Source organism: Xiphias gladius, chromosome 22 (assembly GCF_016859285.1).
Source record: "Xiphias gladius isolate SHS-SW01 ecotype Sanya breed wild chromosome 22, ASM1685928v1, whole genome shotgun sequence".
In the NCBI taxonomy this organism is placed as follows: domain Eukaryota; kingdom Metazoa; phylum Chordata; class Actinopteri; order Istiophoriformes; family Xiphiidae; genus Xiphias; species Xiphias gladius.
The window spans coordinates 5,501,112-5,518,207 of NC_053421.1; the positions used below are offsets into that span (position 1 = coordinate 5,501,112).

Below are 17,096 nucleotides of genomic sequence, written 5' to 3' on the forward strand. Positions count from 1 at the left end.
TATGAGTTTGTTCCTATTGGAGGCAGTTAACATGTTGAAGAAACGGGGGAAACAATAGAAGAGAATGGGTTGAAGTATACTTTCGTAAAGCAGCAGCAGAAGATGGGGGCAACAGAAAGTGCTTTGAGTTTGCAGATGACAGAGTCTTTGTTGGCAGCATTTGTGGATGTCAGTGGTGTGTTGATCAGAGCTTAGTTTATTGTCCAGGGCCAGGTCCAGTCCAATTTATTAGAAGCACTCCCTCATCTCAACAGTTTCATTATTGATGAAGGTGTGGTTGTGGGTGGAGCTGTGGGCTGTGCTGTGTGTGCTGGAAATGTTTATTAACAGTTCTTTTGTCTTTGTTACATTCAGCTGCAGGTAATACTTCATGCACCACTGTGTGGAGTAGGAGATGGAGTCTTGATAGCCTAAACCAGAAATTGTCATTAAGAAGTGCAAGTGTGGCTTTGTAATCTGAGTACTTGAAGTATGTAGTGATGTGGCTGAGGGACTGACACAGTCATTGGTGTAGAGGTCAAACCGGAAGGGGCTCAGGACACAACCTTGCAGGGCCCCGTGTTAGTGATGGTGGTTGAGTGTGATGGTGGTTGAGTGCCTAATCTAAGTGTTTGTGATCTGTTGCTGAGAAAGATGTTGAGTTGGTGAAGTTTCCTGGTCATCTGGTAGTGCTGGATGGCATTAAAAGCAGAACTGAAATTGATGAAAATGGAGTCTGGCGAAGTTGCCGTTGGGTGATTCTAGGTGAAGAATCATTGTGAGGCCTTGAAGAACAGATGTGATGATGTTGTGTTGGTAGAGCTCTGCCACGTTCCTGAGCTGCCAGATTGGGGCCCCAAATACACACACATACCACCACACACACACACATTCTAAGAAAGAGCAATTTTCCCACACCTCCACAGGCCAAGTTGTAAAGTATACAATTTAATTCCTGGGCCTCTGCGCTATAAACGGGCTGAGGATCCGGGTTTATTTTCTCTGCAGAGTTTGTCTTTGCTCATCAGAGAGACCCAAACATTGGAAGACAACAGCAGGCTGGGAAGTGTCAAAGAAAGATGGAGGAAAAGACAAATTATGAAAGAAGAGAAAGAGAGAATGGTTTAGGGACAAGTGGAAGGATGGAGAAAAGGTTTGAGAGTGCAAAGGAAGGCTTTAGAGAAACAAATGATTAAATAAGGAAATGATAAGTGAGAGAGGGGGAACAAATCTGCAGATAGAGACATAGTATGATAAGGGAATTGGGAGAAATGGAATAAAGCATGAATGGAGGAAAGACAGAATAGGAAGATAAATAGTTGCAAAGATGTAAAAAGTAAAAACCATAACCAGAACTTGACAGCTGACAGGATCTGACTGTTCCCATGAAGATCTGACATCAATTTCTAATTATTTAATTTAAGTGAACTACCTGTTAGGCGTCATTGTAACATGTGGTTATTATTGCGAATGGTTAATGGTGCGTTTAAGTTTTTAGAGTCTTTGTTTTTTGTGTTGCAGTTGGTGGTGGTCAGGCTTTAGTCAGGTTAGAGAAGGAAACTTTTTTCAAACTATGGTCAGGTTCAAGGGTGAATTAAGGTTTATGAGAGAATACTGTCAGGTTGAGATCAACATGGGAGGAAAGAGAAATAAAAGATGATTGTGTGATGAATAGAGGGGCATGAAAGGCACAAGAGACAGATGAGAAGAAAAAAGAGAAAAAAGAGAAAGCCTGAAGGGAAACCCTGTGGAATAAACACTACGTTGCATCAACTCATAAATACTAGTAAACAAATGTATATGAAAACATCACAGAATAATGGTTTGATTTAATAGCAGAGGGGGGAGGAAATTGGGGAGGGGGCTGTAGGGCAGAGGGTTTTAGGGTTTTGTTGTGAATGTAGCTGAAAAAAAAGAGGACTAAGCAGGACAGGAGGGTGGGGGAGCCAGATTGTTGGGGAGAGACTGCTACCACTACTGCCGAGACTTATCAAACAGCTCCTACATTCTTGCTCAATCACACAGCCTCTCAGAGGACTAAACACTTCTACCAGTGTTTGTACTTAGTTAAAAAGTGAAAAGTGGGCTTTTAGGGGTCCCCATGGCCTTATTATGAATGCACTATACCATAGGGCCTTAACTGCCATACTGAACTGTTGACTATTCTGTGGGTCCACGAACATATATGTTCATGTTGATCACACAGAAACATATGCAGACAAAGACGTATACTGATACATGAAACATTTTTTTCATTTTATTGCCTCTAAAGGCAGTATGATGGTTGTGCTGTGATCCAAGGGGCCTCACATTGCAGACAGGGCCCTGGTGGTCAAAGAGCATTACACCCTCGGCGAATTGCCACTGCTTAACAACATAAACACTCATCAACACCATCATTTTTTTGCATCCTATATTCCTACTCTACACGAACATGCACATGTTACATAAGACCCTGGTGGCTAAGGCCCCAAGGCCTTGGACCCACAGCTTGTCATTGTTGCTGCTACTGTCCTGGACAGAAGGAAAAAAAACCTGTCACTTTACCTAAGCCTGGGATAAGCACCATCACCTCGGGATGAAAAGAAAAATGCCACTCAACATTTGTTGTTGCCCCCTAAATACTCTGTAATTTTTCCATTGGATTTGGACATGTCTTCATGTACTGCTATACTTCATACTTCACTCTCTGGGTTTGATATTTTGTCTGAGTTAAAAAATGTAAATACAGGTTATTGTTCTACCAAAATTAAGGGGCAGGTTTATACTCAATCAAGCCCCGGCTTACATGAATCAAACAGAGCTCACAGCCTATCTAGGATATCTGCACTGGGTAAGAAACACAAGCACTGATGAGATTTTTCCAGCTTTGGAAATACTTCTCAAACAAAACACATTATTTTGACAAATTGCATATGTTACCACTGACTCAAGTACTCATAACAATAAAAACTACAATCAAAAATCATAAATTAGGACTAGAATTATGTATACAACAAAGGCTTAAATAGCATATCTTATTGCATCACTCACAGCACCTTAGATGAAAACAAAACTAATACTTTGCTGGTGGCAGGGTGTAGTCATTAGGCCTCTTATTAATCAAGTATCAAAACATAAAGGACCCATACCAGAAAAACACACTGACAATGAGAAAAAAGTTCAAATGTGGCTGATCCTATGCTGTGTAATATGGTAGAAGGAGCAGTAGCAGCAGTAAGATAAAAAAAAAAAACACATGTACAAAGTACACAAAGTGAATGAATGAATGAAAAGTAAATTTCCTTTACGTGATGCATTGATGACGTTGCAAGTTTTTTTTTTTTTTTGATTATTAGCAGAGGCTGGTCAATATGAAAAAATGCAACTTAGATGTCCAGATGATTTTAATAATTCATAAAAACACTGAACTCACAAAATGAAATTTATAGCTGTGTGAGAAAAACAAACCTCAGTGGGGGAGCCAAAATCTGCAGAGGGGCTGCAGGTACTGGTGTCTGGTAGGGCGGTACCAGCACTGCTTCGCACTGGGGAGGATGGTGCTGCACCAGCAGGGGGTTCTGGGACGCTGGAGGTCTGACGCAAGATGCCATGCCTTTGGAGACGAGCCCATGTAGAGCTCCAGCTGAGGAGGAGTTCATACAACAATTGAACCTGGAGAGTGACAGAAGCAGAGATGAAGAGAAAAATAGAGAGAAAACTCAGAGAGAAGTCACAAAACTAGATATAGTATGAATTGAAGGAATCATGTGCTTTACATTGATTGGGATCAAATGTAATATTACGTAGTACAAGGAAAAACTACAATACGGGATTCTCATGTAAATGAAGCGACTATTTCTAATTATACCCAAGTAGACAAAGATTTGTGCACAGAAACTGACAATGGTAGTACAGCCGTATATGATTTCGATACATGAAGTCTACTGTGCCAATTGAGTGCCTTAAAAGATAAACCTACCACACCACAAGTAGTCTTAATATTTGTAACCAGATTCAATTGCATTTTTGCCAAGGTCTGACTCAAACAGCTGCACTTGGGAGTTCTCATGTACTTCTGACTTCTGAGGCCATTAGCATGATTTTGCTTGGCAGCTTTGTAGTTATGTGACACTAAACCTAGTTAAAGTTGAGAGAGAAGGAGAAAAAGAAGGAAGAAATATTTGCCATAAATGGACCACTATCCAATCCCATTTCTCTCACTCTCCAACTTAACACCATTTTAGACTTTGTACTTGTCATTCAGAGAGGCCTTATTTCACAAAAGTAATGTAAAGACTGTGTTCATGTTTTCGTTCGATGGGTGATTATTTGAAAGGCACAGCATGATCATACACGTGTTTCACTGTACGAATTTGTTATCCATAACAACAAAACTCCCAAAGAAACACCCACAGGGGAAAGTTAAGTTGTGTCATCAATTTCCCCAGAAAAACTCACCACAGTTAGGAAAAAGTGAAGGCTCAGTGTCAAGTGTTCTCAACTATTTATCATGTGTTCACATGAAAAGAGGCCTTAGCTTTAAACAACAACAAAGCCAAAAACAAGAGTGGAAAACATGAGGGGAAGGCAGGGGAATGTGATGTGATGCTTTCAGTTATTCATGCATTCACTCAGTGTTCTTTAAAGAAGAGAGGCAAGGAAAGAAAGGGAGAAATGCAACACTCTTTCACAGTGAGCTAATTTTTGGATTTCAAATGCTTTGCTTCTGCAGCCAAGCAACCCCTAACCCCCCACCACTGAGGGTCCCTCAAAAGTAAAGGTGCACAGACACACACAAAATAGCTTTCTCTACTCCAGACACATTTTTATTCGTTATTGCTCGCTCACACACATGCAAGCCTGTTAGCACACACATTACAGAGAGGCCTTCCATAAATAAGCATAAATCAAATGAAAAGCAGCACAATACATTACAGCTGGGCCATTTCAAACATGTCCAGGAAGAGCTGCTAACGCTGATCCAGCAGCCGTCCAGGGACAGGGCCAACAGCTGTCTGCCATACCCAACTGAACTGAATTGCCGGCAGGAGAGATATGGCTCCATGCTCCCTTCTCTGAGAGTATGGGGCGTAGAAGTCCAACCAAAGCACAACAAGGCCTACTGCACTCAGCAGCAGATGTGGAAGAAGAGAGTAAAGAATACCAAGTAGAGGAGAAAAGGGATGAGGTGAGTATAGTGAGTGTAAGATGATGTTACATGATCTCTGTTTTAACGTCTGTTTTAGTCTTGGCCCTAGTTTTATGATGAGATTTTTTAGCAGATCTCTAATTCCATCCTTTCATCATATTTCATTTTGTCTTTCTCACTATCCTTACCACACTTTATCCTTTTTTCTTTCAGCTCTTCTCTTCTCTCTGCCATTTTCTCCATCATATATCTACTTCCCTGCTTAGTGGAAAGTAGGGTGAGTTGGTTCAGATCAGCTACTGCCGTCAGGCTAGTGGGCAGGTACACACACAGATTGAGGTCACTTTTGGATACAGTACACGGACTTGCATTCATTTCTTGAATGCTTACCCTAACCCTAACCTAAACCAAATTTTAACCTGAACCTTAAAACCAAATTTTAAACCTCAAACAGCCCTTAAAACTTATGGGCTCCAGCATTTTGCTCCACACAAAGCTGTAGGACCCCACAAGTATAATGGGCTTTCCGTTGTTAGCCTTTCTGTAGTTGTGAGAACACTCATTGACATCATGCATTCCCTAGCCCCTTACCCTAAGATTAACCTAAACCTAATTCTAACCCTAAAACCCAGTCTTAACCATCAAACAGCCCTTTGAAGGTGTGAGGACCGGACACAGCCGTAGAAAGACACAAACACACACACACGCACACACACACACACACACACACACACACACACACGGAGATGCCACAATTCATGATTTGGGGAAATGAGCAGAACATTTGGAGGGCTGGGTTCTCCAAAGTCCTGTCAGATCATGAGGCTTGCTAGGCTGCAGTAGTACAAACTGGAGAGTGAACAGAGGCTTCCATGGTCATTAATAAATACACAGAGATGAAAGATGAGAGATCCTGCATATTGTGAGTTTTCGTGTGCCTTTATCTTAGTAAAGTTTATATAGAAACTTAACAAAAGTGACATATTGTTGAGTATGTGTGGTAACACCGTGTGTACATGTGTACAGACATGTATGTACGTATGTGTGCATACAGTGTTCATTGAAATGGCATACAGTTATGCATCAAAGATCAAAGCAAACTGTTGCAGTGTGTGTGTGTGTGTCTGCTGATTTCAAGGTGGTCGTGAACTGCAGCTGCTAACCCTATCCTTCTGACACCTTCTGACATCCTTCTTACACCCACATGATTCACTGACAGAGACACACAAACTCATATTGGAGACACATTTAGTGCACTACAAGAACACATATGTAAGCTTTGATGTGAACAACATTCAATTAAAAGTTACTTTACCGTTCAAGTTATCTTAAGAATCGGAATAGGAGGAATGATGGTGATCAAAAGGTTAAAACAGTTACTGGCATACACAAAATAAGGCTCCGCACTCTGTAACTACAGAACAACAACTTGTTCCAGGATGTGACCTTGGGTGTTCTGCATTAAAATGAAGGGAACATATGTTGGAGAGCAAAAAAAGCTGAAGGGTCCCATGTGGTTTAAGTGCATGTAGGTTTATGCAATGGTATCTTTTTTGCTCACATTATTTTCTCCAGCTTACCCCTTATTATACTCTTAATGTACAGTATTTCTCACCCTTTCAAAGACACCTACCTCACCTACTATCTTAGTTGTACTTGCACCCTTGTATTTTCTGAGACTCCAAAAACCCTTTTCACAAACACAAATATTCATGTGAGCAGTCGTTTTTACAGATAAAATCACACCAATGAGCCAACTTTTTGTGATTTTAAACATTAAAACCACATATCCTACACTACTTGTTGCTGCCTCTAAAATGTAGAACAAAGTTAAGCTCAAGCATTTCACCCCAATTTGTACAAATACCTTTGTGCCATGAAGTAATCCATCTCATATTATGGAAAATCAAATTTACCACCACAAAAATGCAGGTAAGAGGCCAAACTGTTTGGTTTTATGAGTTTACTGTATGTCTCAAAATTAGTGTTATAATAATTTATTGATTTTGAAATGCTAGATGTCACTCCACCAACCAAAAGCATCCTATTCCCTACATACATCACAGTGGAGCAACTGTGCAGTGCTGTGACATCCCCATATACATTCCCACAAGTGGCAATGCTAATTAGAAAGAGGACAAAGCGGTGTGAGGTCTCTTTTGTTCTGGAGTGGGTGGGGTTACTTTGGCAGCAGTTCTTAAAGAGCTGCTGCATGACTTGAAATGGTATTCGCTTATAACCCCCCTCAAGTCAGAAATTTACACAGAAGAGGGAAGCAAGAGGGGAGGTGAACAGATGGGAAGAGAGAGTAGAGGAATTGAGATGGAAGAGAAGAGAAGAGAAGAGAAGAGAAGAGAAGAGAAGAGAAGAGAAGAGAAGAGAAGTTTTCATTGGACCCCAAAACTAATAATGAGTCATCATATAATCGCAATAAGCCTTCCCAGCTTTGCCAGACACAGGCACTCCATTTGAAAGGGGGAACAGAGAAGAAGAAGAAAAGAAATTTTCCCTCGGTAAACGACCTGCTCTCCTCATCTCTGGGAAAGTTTTCACCACTAACAGATTAAGACCTTCCATTTGTTTCTGGTACCAATTCCCTTCAATATCACCCTGGCCCATCACTGCGGTTGGAGACATTTAACAGTGTGACCACTCAAAAGGTCTCACCAATGAAGTGTTTACAGAGGAACTTAATTTGATACAGCTAATTCAATTGAGAAAAAAACAAAACATGAGTAATGGTACATGTAGCTGTAATTATAGCCCTATAACAGCACAATGAAAAACAACACAGAGACATAACTAGGAGACAAATGTTTCATTTCCAATCTGTTCGTATTCATCATGCTCTCACCAAAACATAATAACACACTGTAAAACAATGATGAGTCTTGCAATTTACTACACTCCTGCACTCAGACCTCAAAATGTTTGACCAAAACAAACAAGGCAACACTCTCTTGTTTACACTTCCATTTTCATGAAATTATACGAGGTAAGAAGATGAGGCTGTTTGTTTATTGGAGTCAATCTATATCAGAAAACCATGCAGAGGCAGGATCTTCATGCCCAGGTCCATGTGTTCATATTTCAGGAAAGTTTACAAGGGGATGATTTGTATAAATATACATGTAATTCTAATGACTACTTAGAGGAGATTCAGGACTGTGTGACTGACCTGAGGGTTGGAGCACTTGACGTGGACGGGCTGTAGATCAACATGGAGGCAGACTACAAACGAGTGCCTTCCTTCAGAACAGCTCTGCAGCTTATGGGATGTGACGGCCAGTGTGGAGGTACAGCCCATAGGCTCCAATAGGCTCAGGCTTCGCTGCTGCCCCAGCAGTGTGTATACGCTGAACTGACTCAGGCTTATTGTCCATGGGAAGGCATCACCTGGTGGTAGACATGAGAGGAGGAAAAAGAAGGATACATAAAAAAATGTGGGAGTGGGATGAAACAGGGAGAGAAACAGCATGAAAATTGCAACTGAGAGATATTGGCAGAGATTAAGAGGAGCAGGGAGGATGAGAGCGACGTCATGTGAAGGGAGACCAAAGATCACAAGCCAAGTAATTGTGAAATTGAGCAGGAGACAAAGAAAGATGCAAGAAAATTCAGAAGAGATTTTTGAATAAGAAAGACAAAAAATGCAAGGGATTAAAATATCAGAAGAATAATTCAGCAAGGCTCATGACAACTACATTTTTATATCCAATTACCTTTAAAATGGGATGGGAGTCGATTAAAGAGTAGTATCCTGTCTTAAAATGACTATCTACACCCAATAAGCAGGATCCCATCAAAACACATTGTAAAGTGAAGGTGTATTCTAAAAATGTGGGTTAGAGATGAGATGCCACCCTGGGAGCACTTATACAAGCTCACTTGCACAACCCTGGTCGACCCATCTTGGAGAAAAGGGGAACTTGTTCGCCAGCACAGGGCCATGAAGAGCACATTTCCCACGCACCATGGGTAGGACGCTTTGATCCAGAGCATTGAAAATGAGAGATGAAGAGCTTTTCAAAGTGAAGGAATGAGTTACTAAAAGCATGGGTTGTTAATTTTAACGGCAACATTGACAAGTCTGCTGATGTCACTGTTTTTGCTGTCGTTTTTCTTTCTCCTCTGTTTTTGAAATCTGTATGCCCAATGCTGATGTCATTGAAGAGTTGAGAGAGAAAAAAGGAGGGTGGCCCATTTTTTTCTGCTTCTAAAGAGAAAACACTGCTCAACCGTCTGAGTGTTGCTTATGTTAACTCTACCAGGTGTGCAAACCACATGTGCAAGATCTATTTCTCAAAGTCGCTCTACTTAAGTTTGTTTGTCTTTTGTCATGGTAAATGAGTAGTGGTGGGTCAAAGGTTTGTTCAGTGTTGAAAAGGCCATAATGATGATGAATTTGCATTATGTACCTATTCCTATTTTGAAACCATTCATTTCAATTATTAATAAAAGCAAATTTATTCGTAATAAAACATAAGTACACTTTCCCCACCCATTTAAATTTACTTTCCAAGACTCCCATTTTTAACCTATGAACCTATCACCATCATTGTTTTCCAAAGTGTAATTTTTTTTTTTCTCATTTAAACTTTCAAATCAGTCTTTTTGACACCAGGTCATTTGGTGCTATCACTGTGTGTCTGGGTGTTTGTTCTTCTCCAAGCATCTTAATAATTGTAATTTCAGTTGAGATTTCATTAGATACAGTATGAAAACCTACCTTCCTCCAAGATGGGCTTGGAGACCACGAAGGGGAGCTCCTGCAGAGGTTCCATGTACTTATGCCCAGCACTGAGGACACTGATTTGGGGTAGGCAGACTACCAGAGTTCCGGGCATGGAGGCCTGGTTGTGGTACCAGCTACGGACGGTGCCGGGAATGTCACCGGAGATGATGGTGCTTGGGGAGGGGAGGCTGTCATTAGGCAAGAACACACAGCATGACTGCAGCTCCAACTGGAGAGGGGAGAGAAAAATAAAGAACACACGAAATCATGATAATCAATTCAGAGTAACTTGTTCATTGACTATCCACCAGCTTCAGCCCTCCAAGATCATTTTCAATTTGCTGAGTGGCTCAAGAGGCACTGCTCTGAGTCAACATTAGATGACTTGGATTGCTATGGAAAGGACCTAAGAAAGAATGTGTGCACAACATTGGGTGTTGCTGGAAAAGACTAAACATGCTTAATAAACCTTTCCTGATTTAAAAATGGAAATAGCTCATCCTACATTTCGTAATGCAAGCTGTTCTGCAAGCTGGTCTCCTTAATGCCTATGATAAACTACACTTTGTTAAAAATGAATCTAAAACCATTACTGTATATGCATTAATATTATGCATATTAGTTTCAGTACTGCTTTGGAGAGTAGGATTTTTCTTTAGAAACCTTTTAAAAGCAGAATTTGAGACACTGAATGCCCACTTAAAAAACTGTGAAATTCCATATCTAGGAAATACAACACCTTTTACAACTTCAGGGACTTTTGACAGTTTAATCTTTAATTTAAATCAGTTTTGAGGTCCTTTTTGAAAGGGATTCAGACCAAATCCAGCTGCGTTGTATCACACATATTTCTGTTCACATATTTCTGTTCAAAAATGCAAAATTTACAACCCATTCGGTCAGAAACCAGTAGCCGGTAACCAGTAATTGTATCAGCACTGTTAAACCTGTGGGAGCCTTTGTGTTTTTTTTTGTCTTTTTCCATTACACTGGGGCTCCGTTGATTTTAAAGGCCAGTTAAAAGAAAGGAGAGGAGTACTGGGTCCAGGGGGCAGACAGCAGGTGCTGTCAGATACTGATACTCTGTGTGTGTGTGTGTGTGTGTGTGTGTGTGTGTGTGTGTGTGTGTGTGTGTGTGTGTGTGTGTGTGTGTGTGTGTGTGTGTGTGTGTGTGTGTGTGTGTGTGTGTGTGTGTGTGTGTGTGTGTGTGTGTGTGTGTGGCTATACATTGTGAGGACCAGTTTGAGTTTTAAACCATTGACGTGAGGACATTGTGGTGAGTCCTCACCTTTTAACACACCTTTAAAGGGCTGTTTGGTTTTGTGGTTAGGTTAAAGGTTGGTGTTAGGCATTTAGTTTTGATGGTTAAGGTTTTGCTAAGGGGGTAGGGAATGCATTATGTCAACGAGTGTCGTCACAAAGACAGAAGTACAAACGTCTGTGTGTGACTGTGTGTGTGTGTGTGTGTGTGTGGTCCAGGTATAACTCATGTAGTGGGGACCTAACGTTGTTTACTCACCTTATGGGGACTTGCCTTCCTTATGGGGACAAAAAGCAAGTCCCCTTAAAGTAAATCATTAAATTTCAAGGTGAAGACATGTTTTAAGGTTAGGGTTAGGTTAGGTTTAGGTTAAGGTTAGAGTCAGGCAAGTGATAGTTATGGTTAAGTTTAGAGTAAGTCTCCAGGAAATGAATTTAAGTCAATGCAATGTCCTATGAAGTCACGGAGACACAACTGTGTGTGTGTCAGTCAGTGAGTGTCTGGTAAAATTGGAGTGGATAAAAATGTTAGTCTCAACTACACTTGGGGATGGTTATACGATGGTAAGAATACTGTAGTAGTTCAGTGTACAACACACACACACACACACACACACGCACACACTGACGCATCCTCCATCAACATTTGCATATACACTTGTGCAGCCTTCTGCTAATATCACACACATAGATGTTGGAACACCTTTGACAGGCCTGTTTATGGAGCCCGGTCCTCCTAGCTTTCATGGGAGTTGAGAGAGAGAGAAAGAACAGCATTGACAGAGAAAAAGGCTGTGAAAGAGAGAAAGAGTGATGGCGAAAAGGAGAGCAAGAGAGAAAAAGAAAGAGAGAGAGATATGGTTACACGTTCATCTCACGCTACTTCCTCTTTTGATTATTCTTCAAAGGGGGGTTTGAAATCTGAACACTTTTGCACACTGACACATAAGGCTTTGGCCTTTTTAAGAGCTGGCACGCAGGAAGAAAATCCATTGACACTGCCTGGTCTGCTGCAGATCTTAGAAGGGTTAAGCTGTAAAGCAGGCAGACACACGGAAACCGCCGGGTTTAACACTGTGACTCTGGTCTGCACCTTTAGCTCGCTGCCTGAGTCTAATGCTCTCCTGCTGGACATCTTGGTTTAGTCACACACATTATTTCACATTATTACACATTGCTTCTTCTTCTTTATTCTTCTTTATTTCTCAACCAGCAAAATACTTTTTGAACAGTGGTAATGGCTGATACTCAATAATTGGGTGTGTCAGTATGTAGAAAATAAGGACACAGTAAGGAAAACCTGTGGAAAAGGAACAATGGAAGTGAGTGTTTCATTGTTGGGCTTCATCTACCTATACTATAATATAATTTTTTAAGTATGTCAATAAAAAAAACAACAGTAATGTTTATAACAAAGTTTCAATAACCCAGCGAGATCTCTTAATATGACTTACTTTTTTCTCAACAACCATCTAAAAAAACACTGACATGAAACTGAGGAAAAGAAGCAAATATGGTTTTAGCTTCATTTTTGAAGCTAAAATCAGCTAATATTTGGTCTTTTTGTTTAATAAATTACTAATTGAGACAATATTACAAATGTCATTGATTAATTTTCCATCAATTGACAGTTTGATTAATTGACTAATCACTTAAAGACTAATTAAGGTATGGATGAAGATGTATATCTCTGTGTATATGTGAAAGCTTAACCCTGTTACTGTCAGAGATAAAGATATATACTAAGTTCAATCATAACAAATATAGAAAGTAATCTTATACTTAAACATTTGCTGTCTCAATTGGGTCATTTCAGAGCATAGCTATCCTACCATACAGATGAACTGTAAATGACCAACTACACTTACTTAAATTATTTTAGTTTTTATACAGTGTCTGATGGTTGACTAAATCTGCCATCATATATCAAACTTTGGGAGTCAAACTTTTATACAGAATCATAGGAAAATATTAAACACTAAAATAAAGGTTCACTGATTAAAGTTCACCCTGTTTAAAAACTAAGGAAACTGGTTTGTCTGCATTTAAGAAGACACAGATGTAAGATTCTTTATTTTGCCAAATACTTAATTTTATATTAAACTTTGTATTGCCATTTGTGGGAACTTTACCAAAATTAAAAATGAAGTAGATTTTGTTAATAACTATTTGCAAAGGCTGAGTTAATCGTGTGAAATACTTTAAGTTAGCCTTTTTTTTTTTTTTGTGGAAAATCTCAGCAAAGGAAAAGGGAACTTTATCTGTATTAAGAGTAGGTTGTGCCATAAGAGGATGAATTCCAAACTATAGCAGGGCAGATAAAAATGGGAACCTACTGCATAAGTTACTACCATATTTGCTATAGGGAGTGTGTACAATAAAACATATTATAATACCCCTTAATGGTATTTGCTTTTGACACTATGATGCTTTAGTGTTGTTCACCATGGCATCACAAAACCGAATTTGATGTCAAGTGTACGGTAGCTACACACTTGCCACATCACACAGTGAAATACTATCAATTACCAGATAACATCTCAAAGATGACAGCAGAGGAAAAATTGAATGGCATTAACTGGGCATAGCAACCGCTGTTTCTAGATGTTTACACGATGGCAAAAAGGCTCCAAATGCTTCAAAGGGCCACAGTATGTAATGGAAAATAAAATGGCATGCCAGTCCTAAATCTGGGTGATAGAAAACTAATCTTTGGTAGCCCCCCCGGTGACAGCTAATAAAAGCCACAAAAAACACAGACACAAACATGCTGTAATACACATTGACAACAGTGCACCAGTCCATCCAAGGGCGCGGGCGGTGAATAAATCAACATTTGCTTTTCTTTAGAATGAAGGAGTTTAGGTCAAAGGGGTAGATAATACACTAGTGAATTGGGTATTCCATACACTGGGTACCAGAGGCTGCAGCCGCTGATGAATATCTGACTCCAAAACACAGAGTTGCTAGAATAAGGATGACGACACAGAAAGACAAGGGAAATAATGCTATAACAAACAGATGAATAACTGTATTGGTCATCAAATATCTTGCCAGGGTCTGGATTAAATCATAGTAACGTCTGTGTGGCCAGGGAGTCCAGGAACACACTGCTTATTGTAATACATACCTACACAAGGAGGCAACACAGTTACTGGCTGAAATTGTATCCAAGACAAACATGGTAAACAAGTACCAAAATATAGTGAGAACTAGAAAGCACTAAGAGAGAGCATACCTCTGCCAAGGCTGCACAACTGTCTAAATTTGTTATTTTAATAATTGAAAATGTTTAGGAATATTTAATCTTTATCTGGATCTGTAGCAAAATACACACTGATCATAGAATAAATGTGCCAGATATATATTTTTTTCATCAAGTAATAGTAATTGTTCATGAAAAAATAGAGAAAATGCTTAAACATGCCCTATCTTACAAAGTTGAGAAATCCTTAAAAAAACAAATCTAGTTTAAAATCCCTTGTTCCATGAGCCATGAAATAACTTTATGAGTGGATGAGATATCCTGCAAACAGACACAAAGAAACAAATGGGACCAAAAAGAGACTCTCCTTGGAGGAGGTAATGAGAGAGACTAAGGACCTAAATCTGGTGTATAGAATGAAATTTCTTTGCCACACCCAAAATGCACACCATATAAGAGTTTTTATCATGTGAGGGCAATGAAAAGCAGGTTCTTAATGAACACTGCATGAGACTGAGAAAACAGGAGGTTTAATATTACTGCCAGCCAAATGAATCTATGTTCAGACATGATGCCTTTCCCATGGAAACATTCTGCTTTTCTCAGTCACAGCCAATGGTAATTTTAAGACAGTATATCAAACATTCATAACAAGCAATTATACATCTAAAATGAATCAAAGTACCAGTCAAAGATATTGGGGGGAAATTGTAAATGCCCATCCTAGGTTCTCTGGTTGTGTCAACCTTCTAAGAACATGAGCTCAGATTCCTCTGAGAACCGACTGGCTATCCTCCACCCTTTTCTCTGTGCTACCGCTAACAGCAGGTCACCATGGTTAACCTCGCAGACCTATCCAAGGCTCACCCTCTATGGTCTCATGATTGAGTTGCGATTCACACACAGACACAGACACACAGACACACACACACAGACACAGGGAGCAGACATACAGTATCAAAACAAAGACAACAGGGGGTAACAAAGGGCAAGCAAGGGGAGCACTGGCAATGCTGAACAGTGCTGACAGATCAAGAGAAAAAGCCTGAGGTCAGATTATCCCATATGCATCACTGCTTTGCCTGCTGCCAAAAACACTGACAGCATCTCTCCTCCCTCACCAACTCTATCCCTCTTTCTCTCCATCACCCTACTCTCTCATGCCTCTGTCCTTTTGTCCCTCTCACTGCTTAGACATGGCTGTTGGTGTCCAGGTCTCTCACCATGACCATGCATTGATTCAGGCTTGAAAGTCTGTGTGTAGATGGGAGCAAAGGGAGCACAGGAAACTCAAGAGGAAAGGAGAGGAGAGGAGAGGAGAGAAGAGCAGAGCTGGAGGGAGCAGAGGGAATCCAGTGTTTGTGTTAAGGGTTATGGTATGGTTGCATACACAGCAAAAAAAAAAAAAAGAAAAGTTCTCTTTACTCATAGGTCAAAGCGGAAAATGAGAGTATGTGTGTGTTTCACGTCACAGCTTCAGGTGTAAAAGTTCAGGTTGTGCAGGACTGTGTTTGGTATTCCACAAAATTGTGTTTAACAGCCCTGTAACAGGCCAATAAACACAGCACTGGAAGCAGTTAGCCTGTGTGACAATGTCCCCCTACTGCAAGCTGATGGACATGCCAGGTTTGTGTATATTTGTGTGTGTGTTTATGTGCATGTGTGAGAGAGAAAGCATGCAGGCCAGGAAAGGAAACTGACAGGTATGCCAGGTTGATCTAAAACTAAAAGTTTGTTCCGTGACATGGTGGAAGGCAAAGGGCCACATTTGCTTCATGTTATTGTACTCACAAGCCACTCACAAGGCTAATCAATCTAAATTATATTTTTATCCATAATAAGATAGTGGAAATGTACATTCTGTTAGGGTAGACCCATGCAAAGGCAGCTTTTCCAACAAAAGGAAAATACTGAGATGATTTTAAAAATAGAAATGGACACAAATAATATCTGAAAGCCAGAAGTATAAGTGCACTGTGGAATAACTATTACACAATTTTACCCTCTGCGGAGTTCAGGGTAATGTGGAATACAACTGCAGCAAAGGATGACAGATAGATGGCCTCTGGAAATGACTCCGGTACAAGGAACAATAAATACAGCATAGGGCTGTGCAGCACTTTTGTGAACGTGTGTATGTTTTTACAATTTTGCTCGTTTCACTTCCACTTTTGATTAGGAGAAAGGTATCTGGCGCTGGAACACACCAGGAGAAGGACTGGGGATTATAATAAAGATTTGGACTCAAGTGTAAGATGACTTTTGGTTAAGTTTCAGAATGGCAGGTGTGGCCATACACAGTATGTTGTTATAGAAGGTTCAGTGGGAAAAGAGGAGTCAAAGAGTCATGATTCTTCATTCCTTTGGACAATGACATCATGTCCTGTCAAAGTGAAACTGAATCTATTAACATAACAAATGAAGTTAACTGTCAGCGGCCAGGGACTGCACTTCAGTTACCCATTGCCTCTAATGACAGATTCATTCAGGAAAAAAATACTGAGCGACAATGTGAGTGTGCTTCTCTGTGTATTCAGGGGTATGGTGTATCGCTTGCAGCACACTCTATTAATATACTTCAAAAACAGCGGAAACACTTTTCAATTTTGAACAGGAAATCTCCATTAAAAAATATTGAAGCCAATCATCTCCTTATGAGATTGCATGTGCCAGGCTTTCACTGTGAAAACATGCTCAAATGACATACTTAAGAATTTACAAAGGCACACATACAGTTAGATACATAAGTATTTGGACAGTGACACAAGTTTCGTAATTTGGCCTCA

General features: G+C 40.1%; 1 protein-coding gene across 6 annotated transcripts in view; it reads right to left on the reverse strand.

Moving 5' to 3' along the window:
* The window catches only part of LOC120784419 (vacuolar protein sorting-associated protein 13B-like), a 339,421-nt gene that overhangs the window by 161,024 nt on the left and 161,301 nt on the right, over window positions 1-17,096 (reverse strand). For all 6 annotated transcript variants that reach the window (XM_040118221.1, XM_040118219.1, XM_040118222.1 and 3 more), the window contains exons 23-25: window positions 9,840-10,074; window positions 8,289-8,506; window positions 3,430-3,633 (exon numbers count right to left, since the gene is read on the reverse strand). In XM_040118221.1, the coding sequence (XP_039974155.1) occupies window positions 3,430-3,633; window positions 8,289-8,506; window positions 9,840-10,074 (657 nt within the window). The remainder of the gene's footprint in view (window positions 1-3,429; window positions 3,634-8,288; window positions 8,507-9,839; window positions 10,075-17,096) is intronic.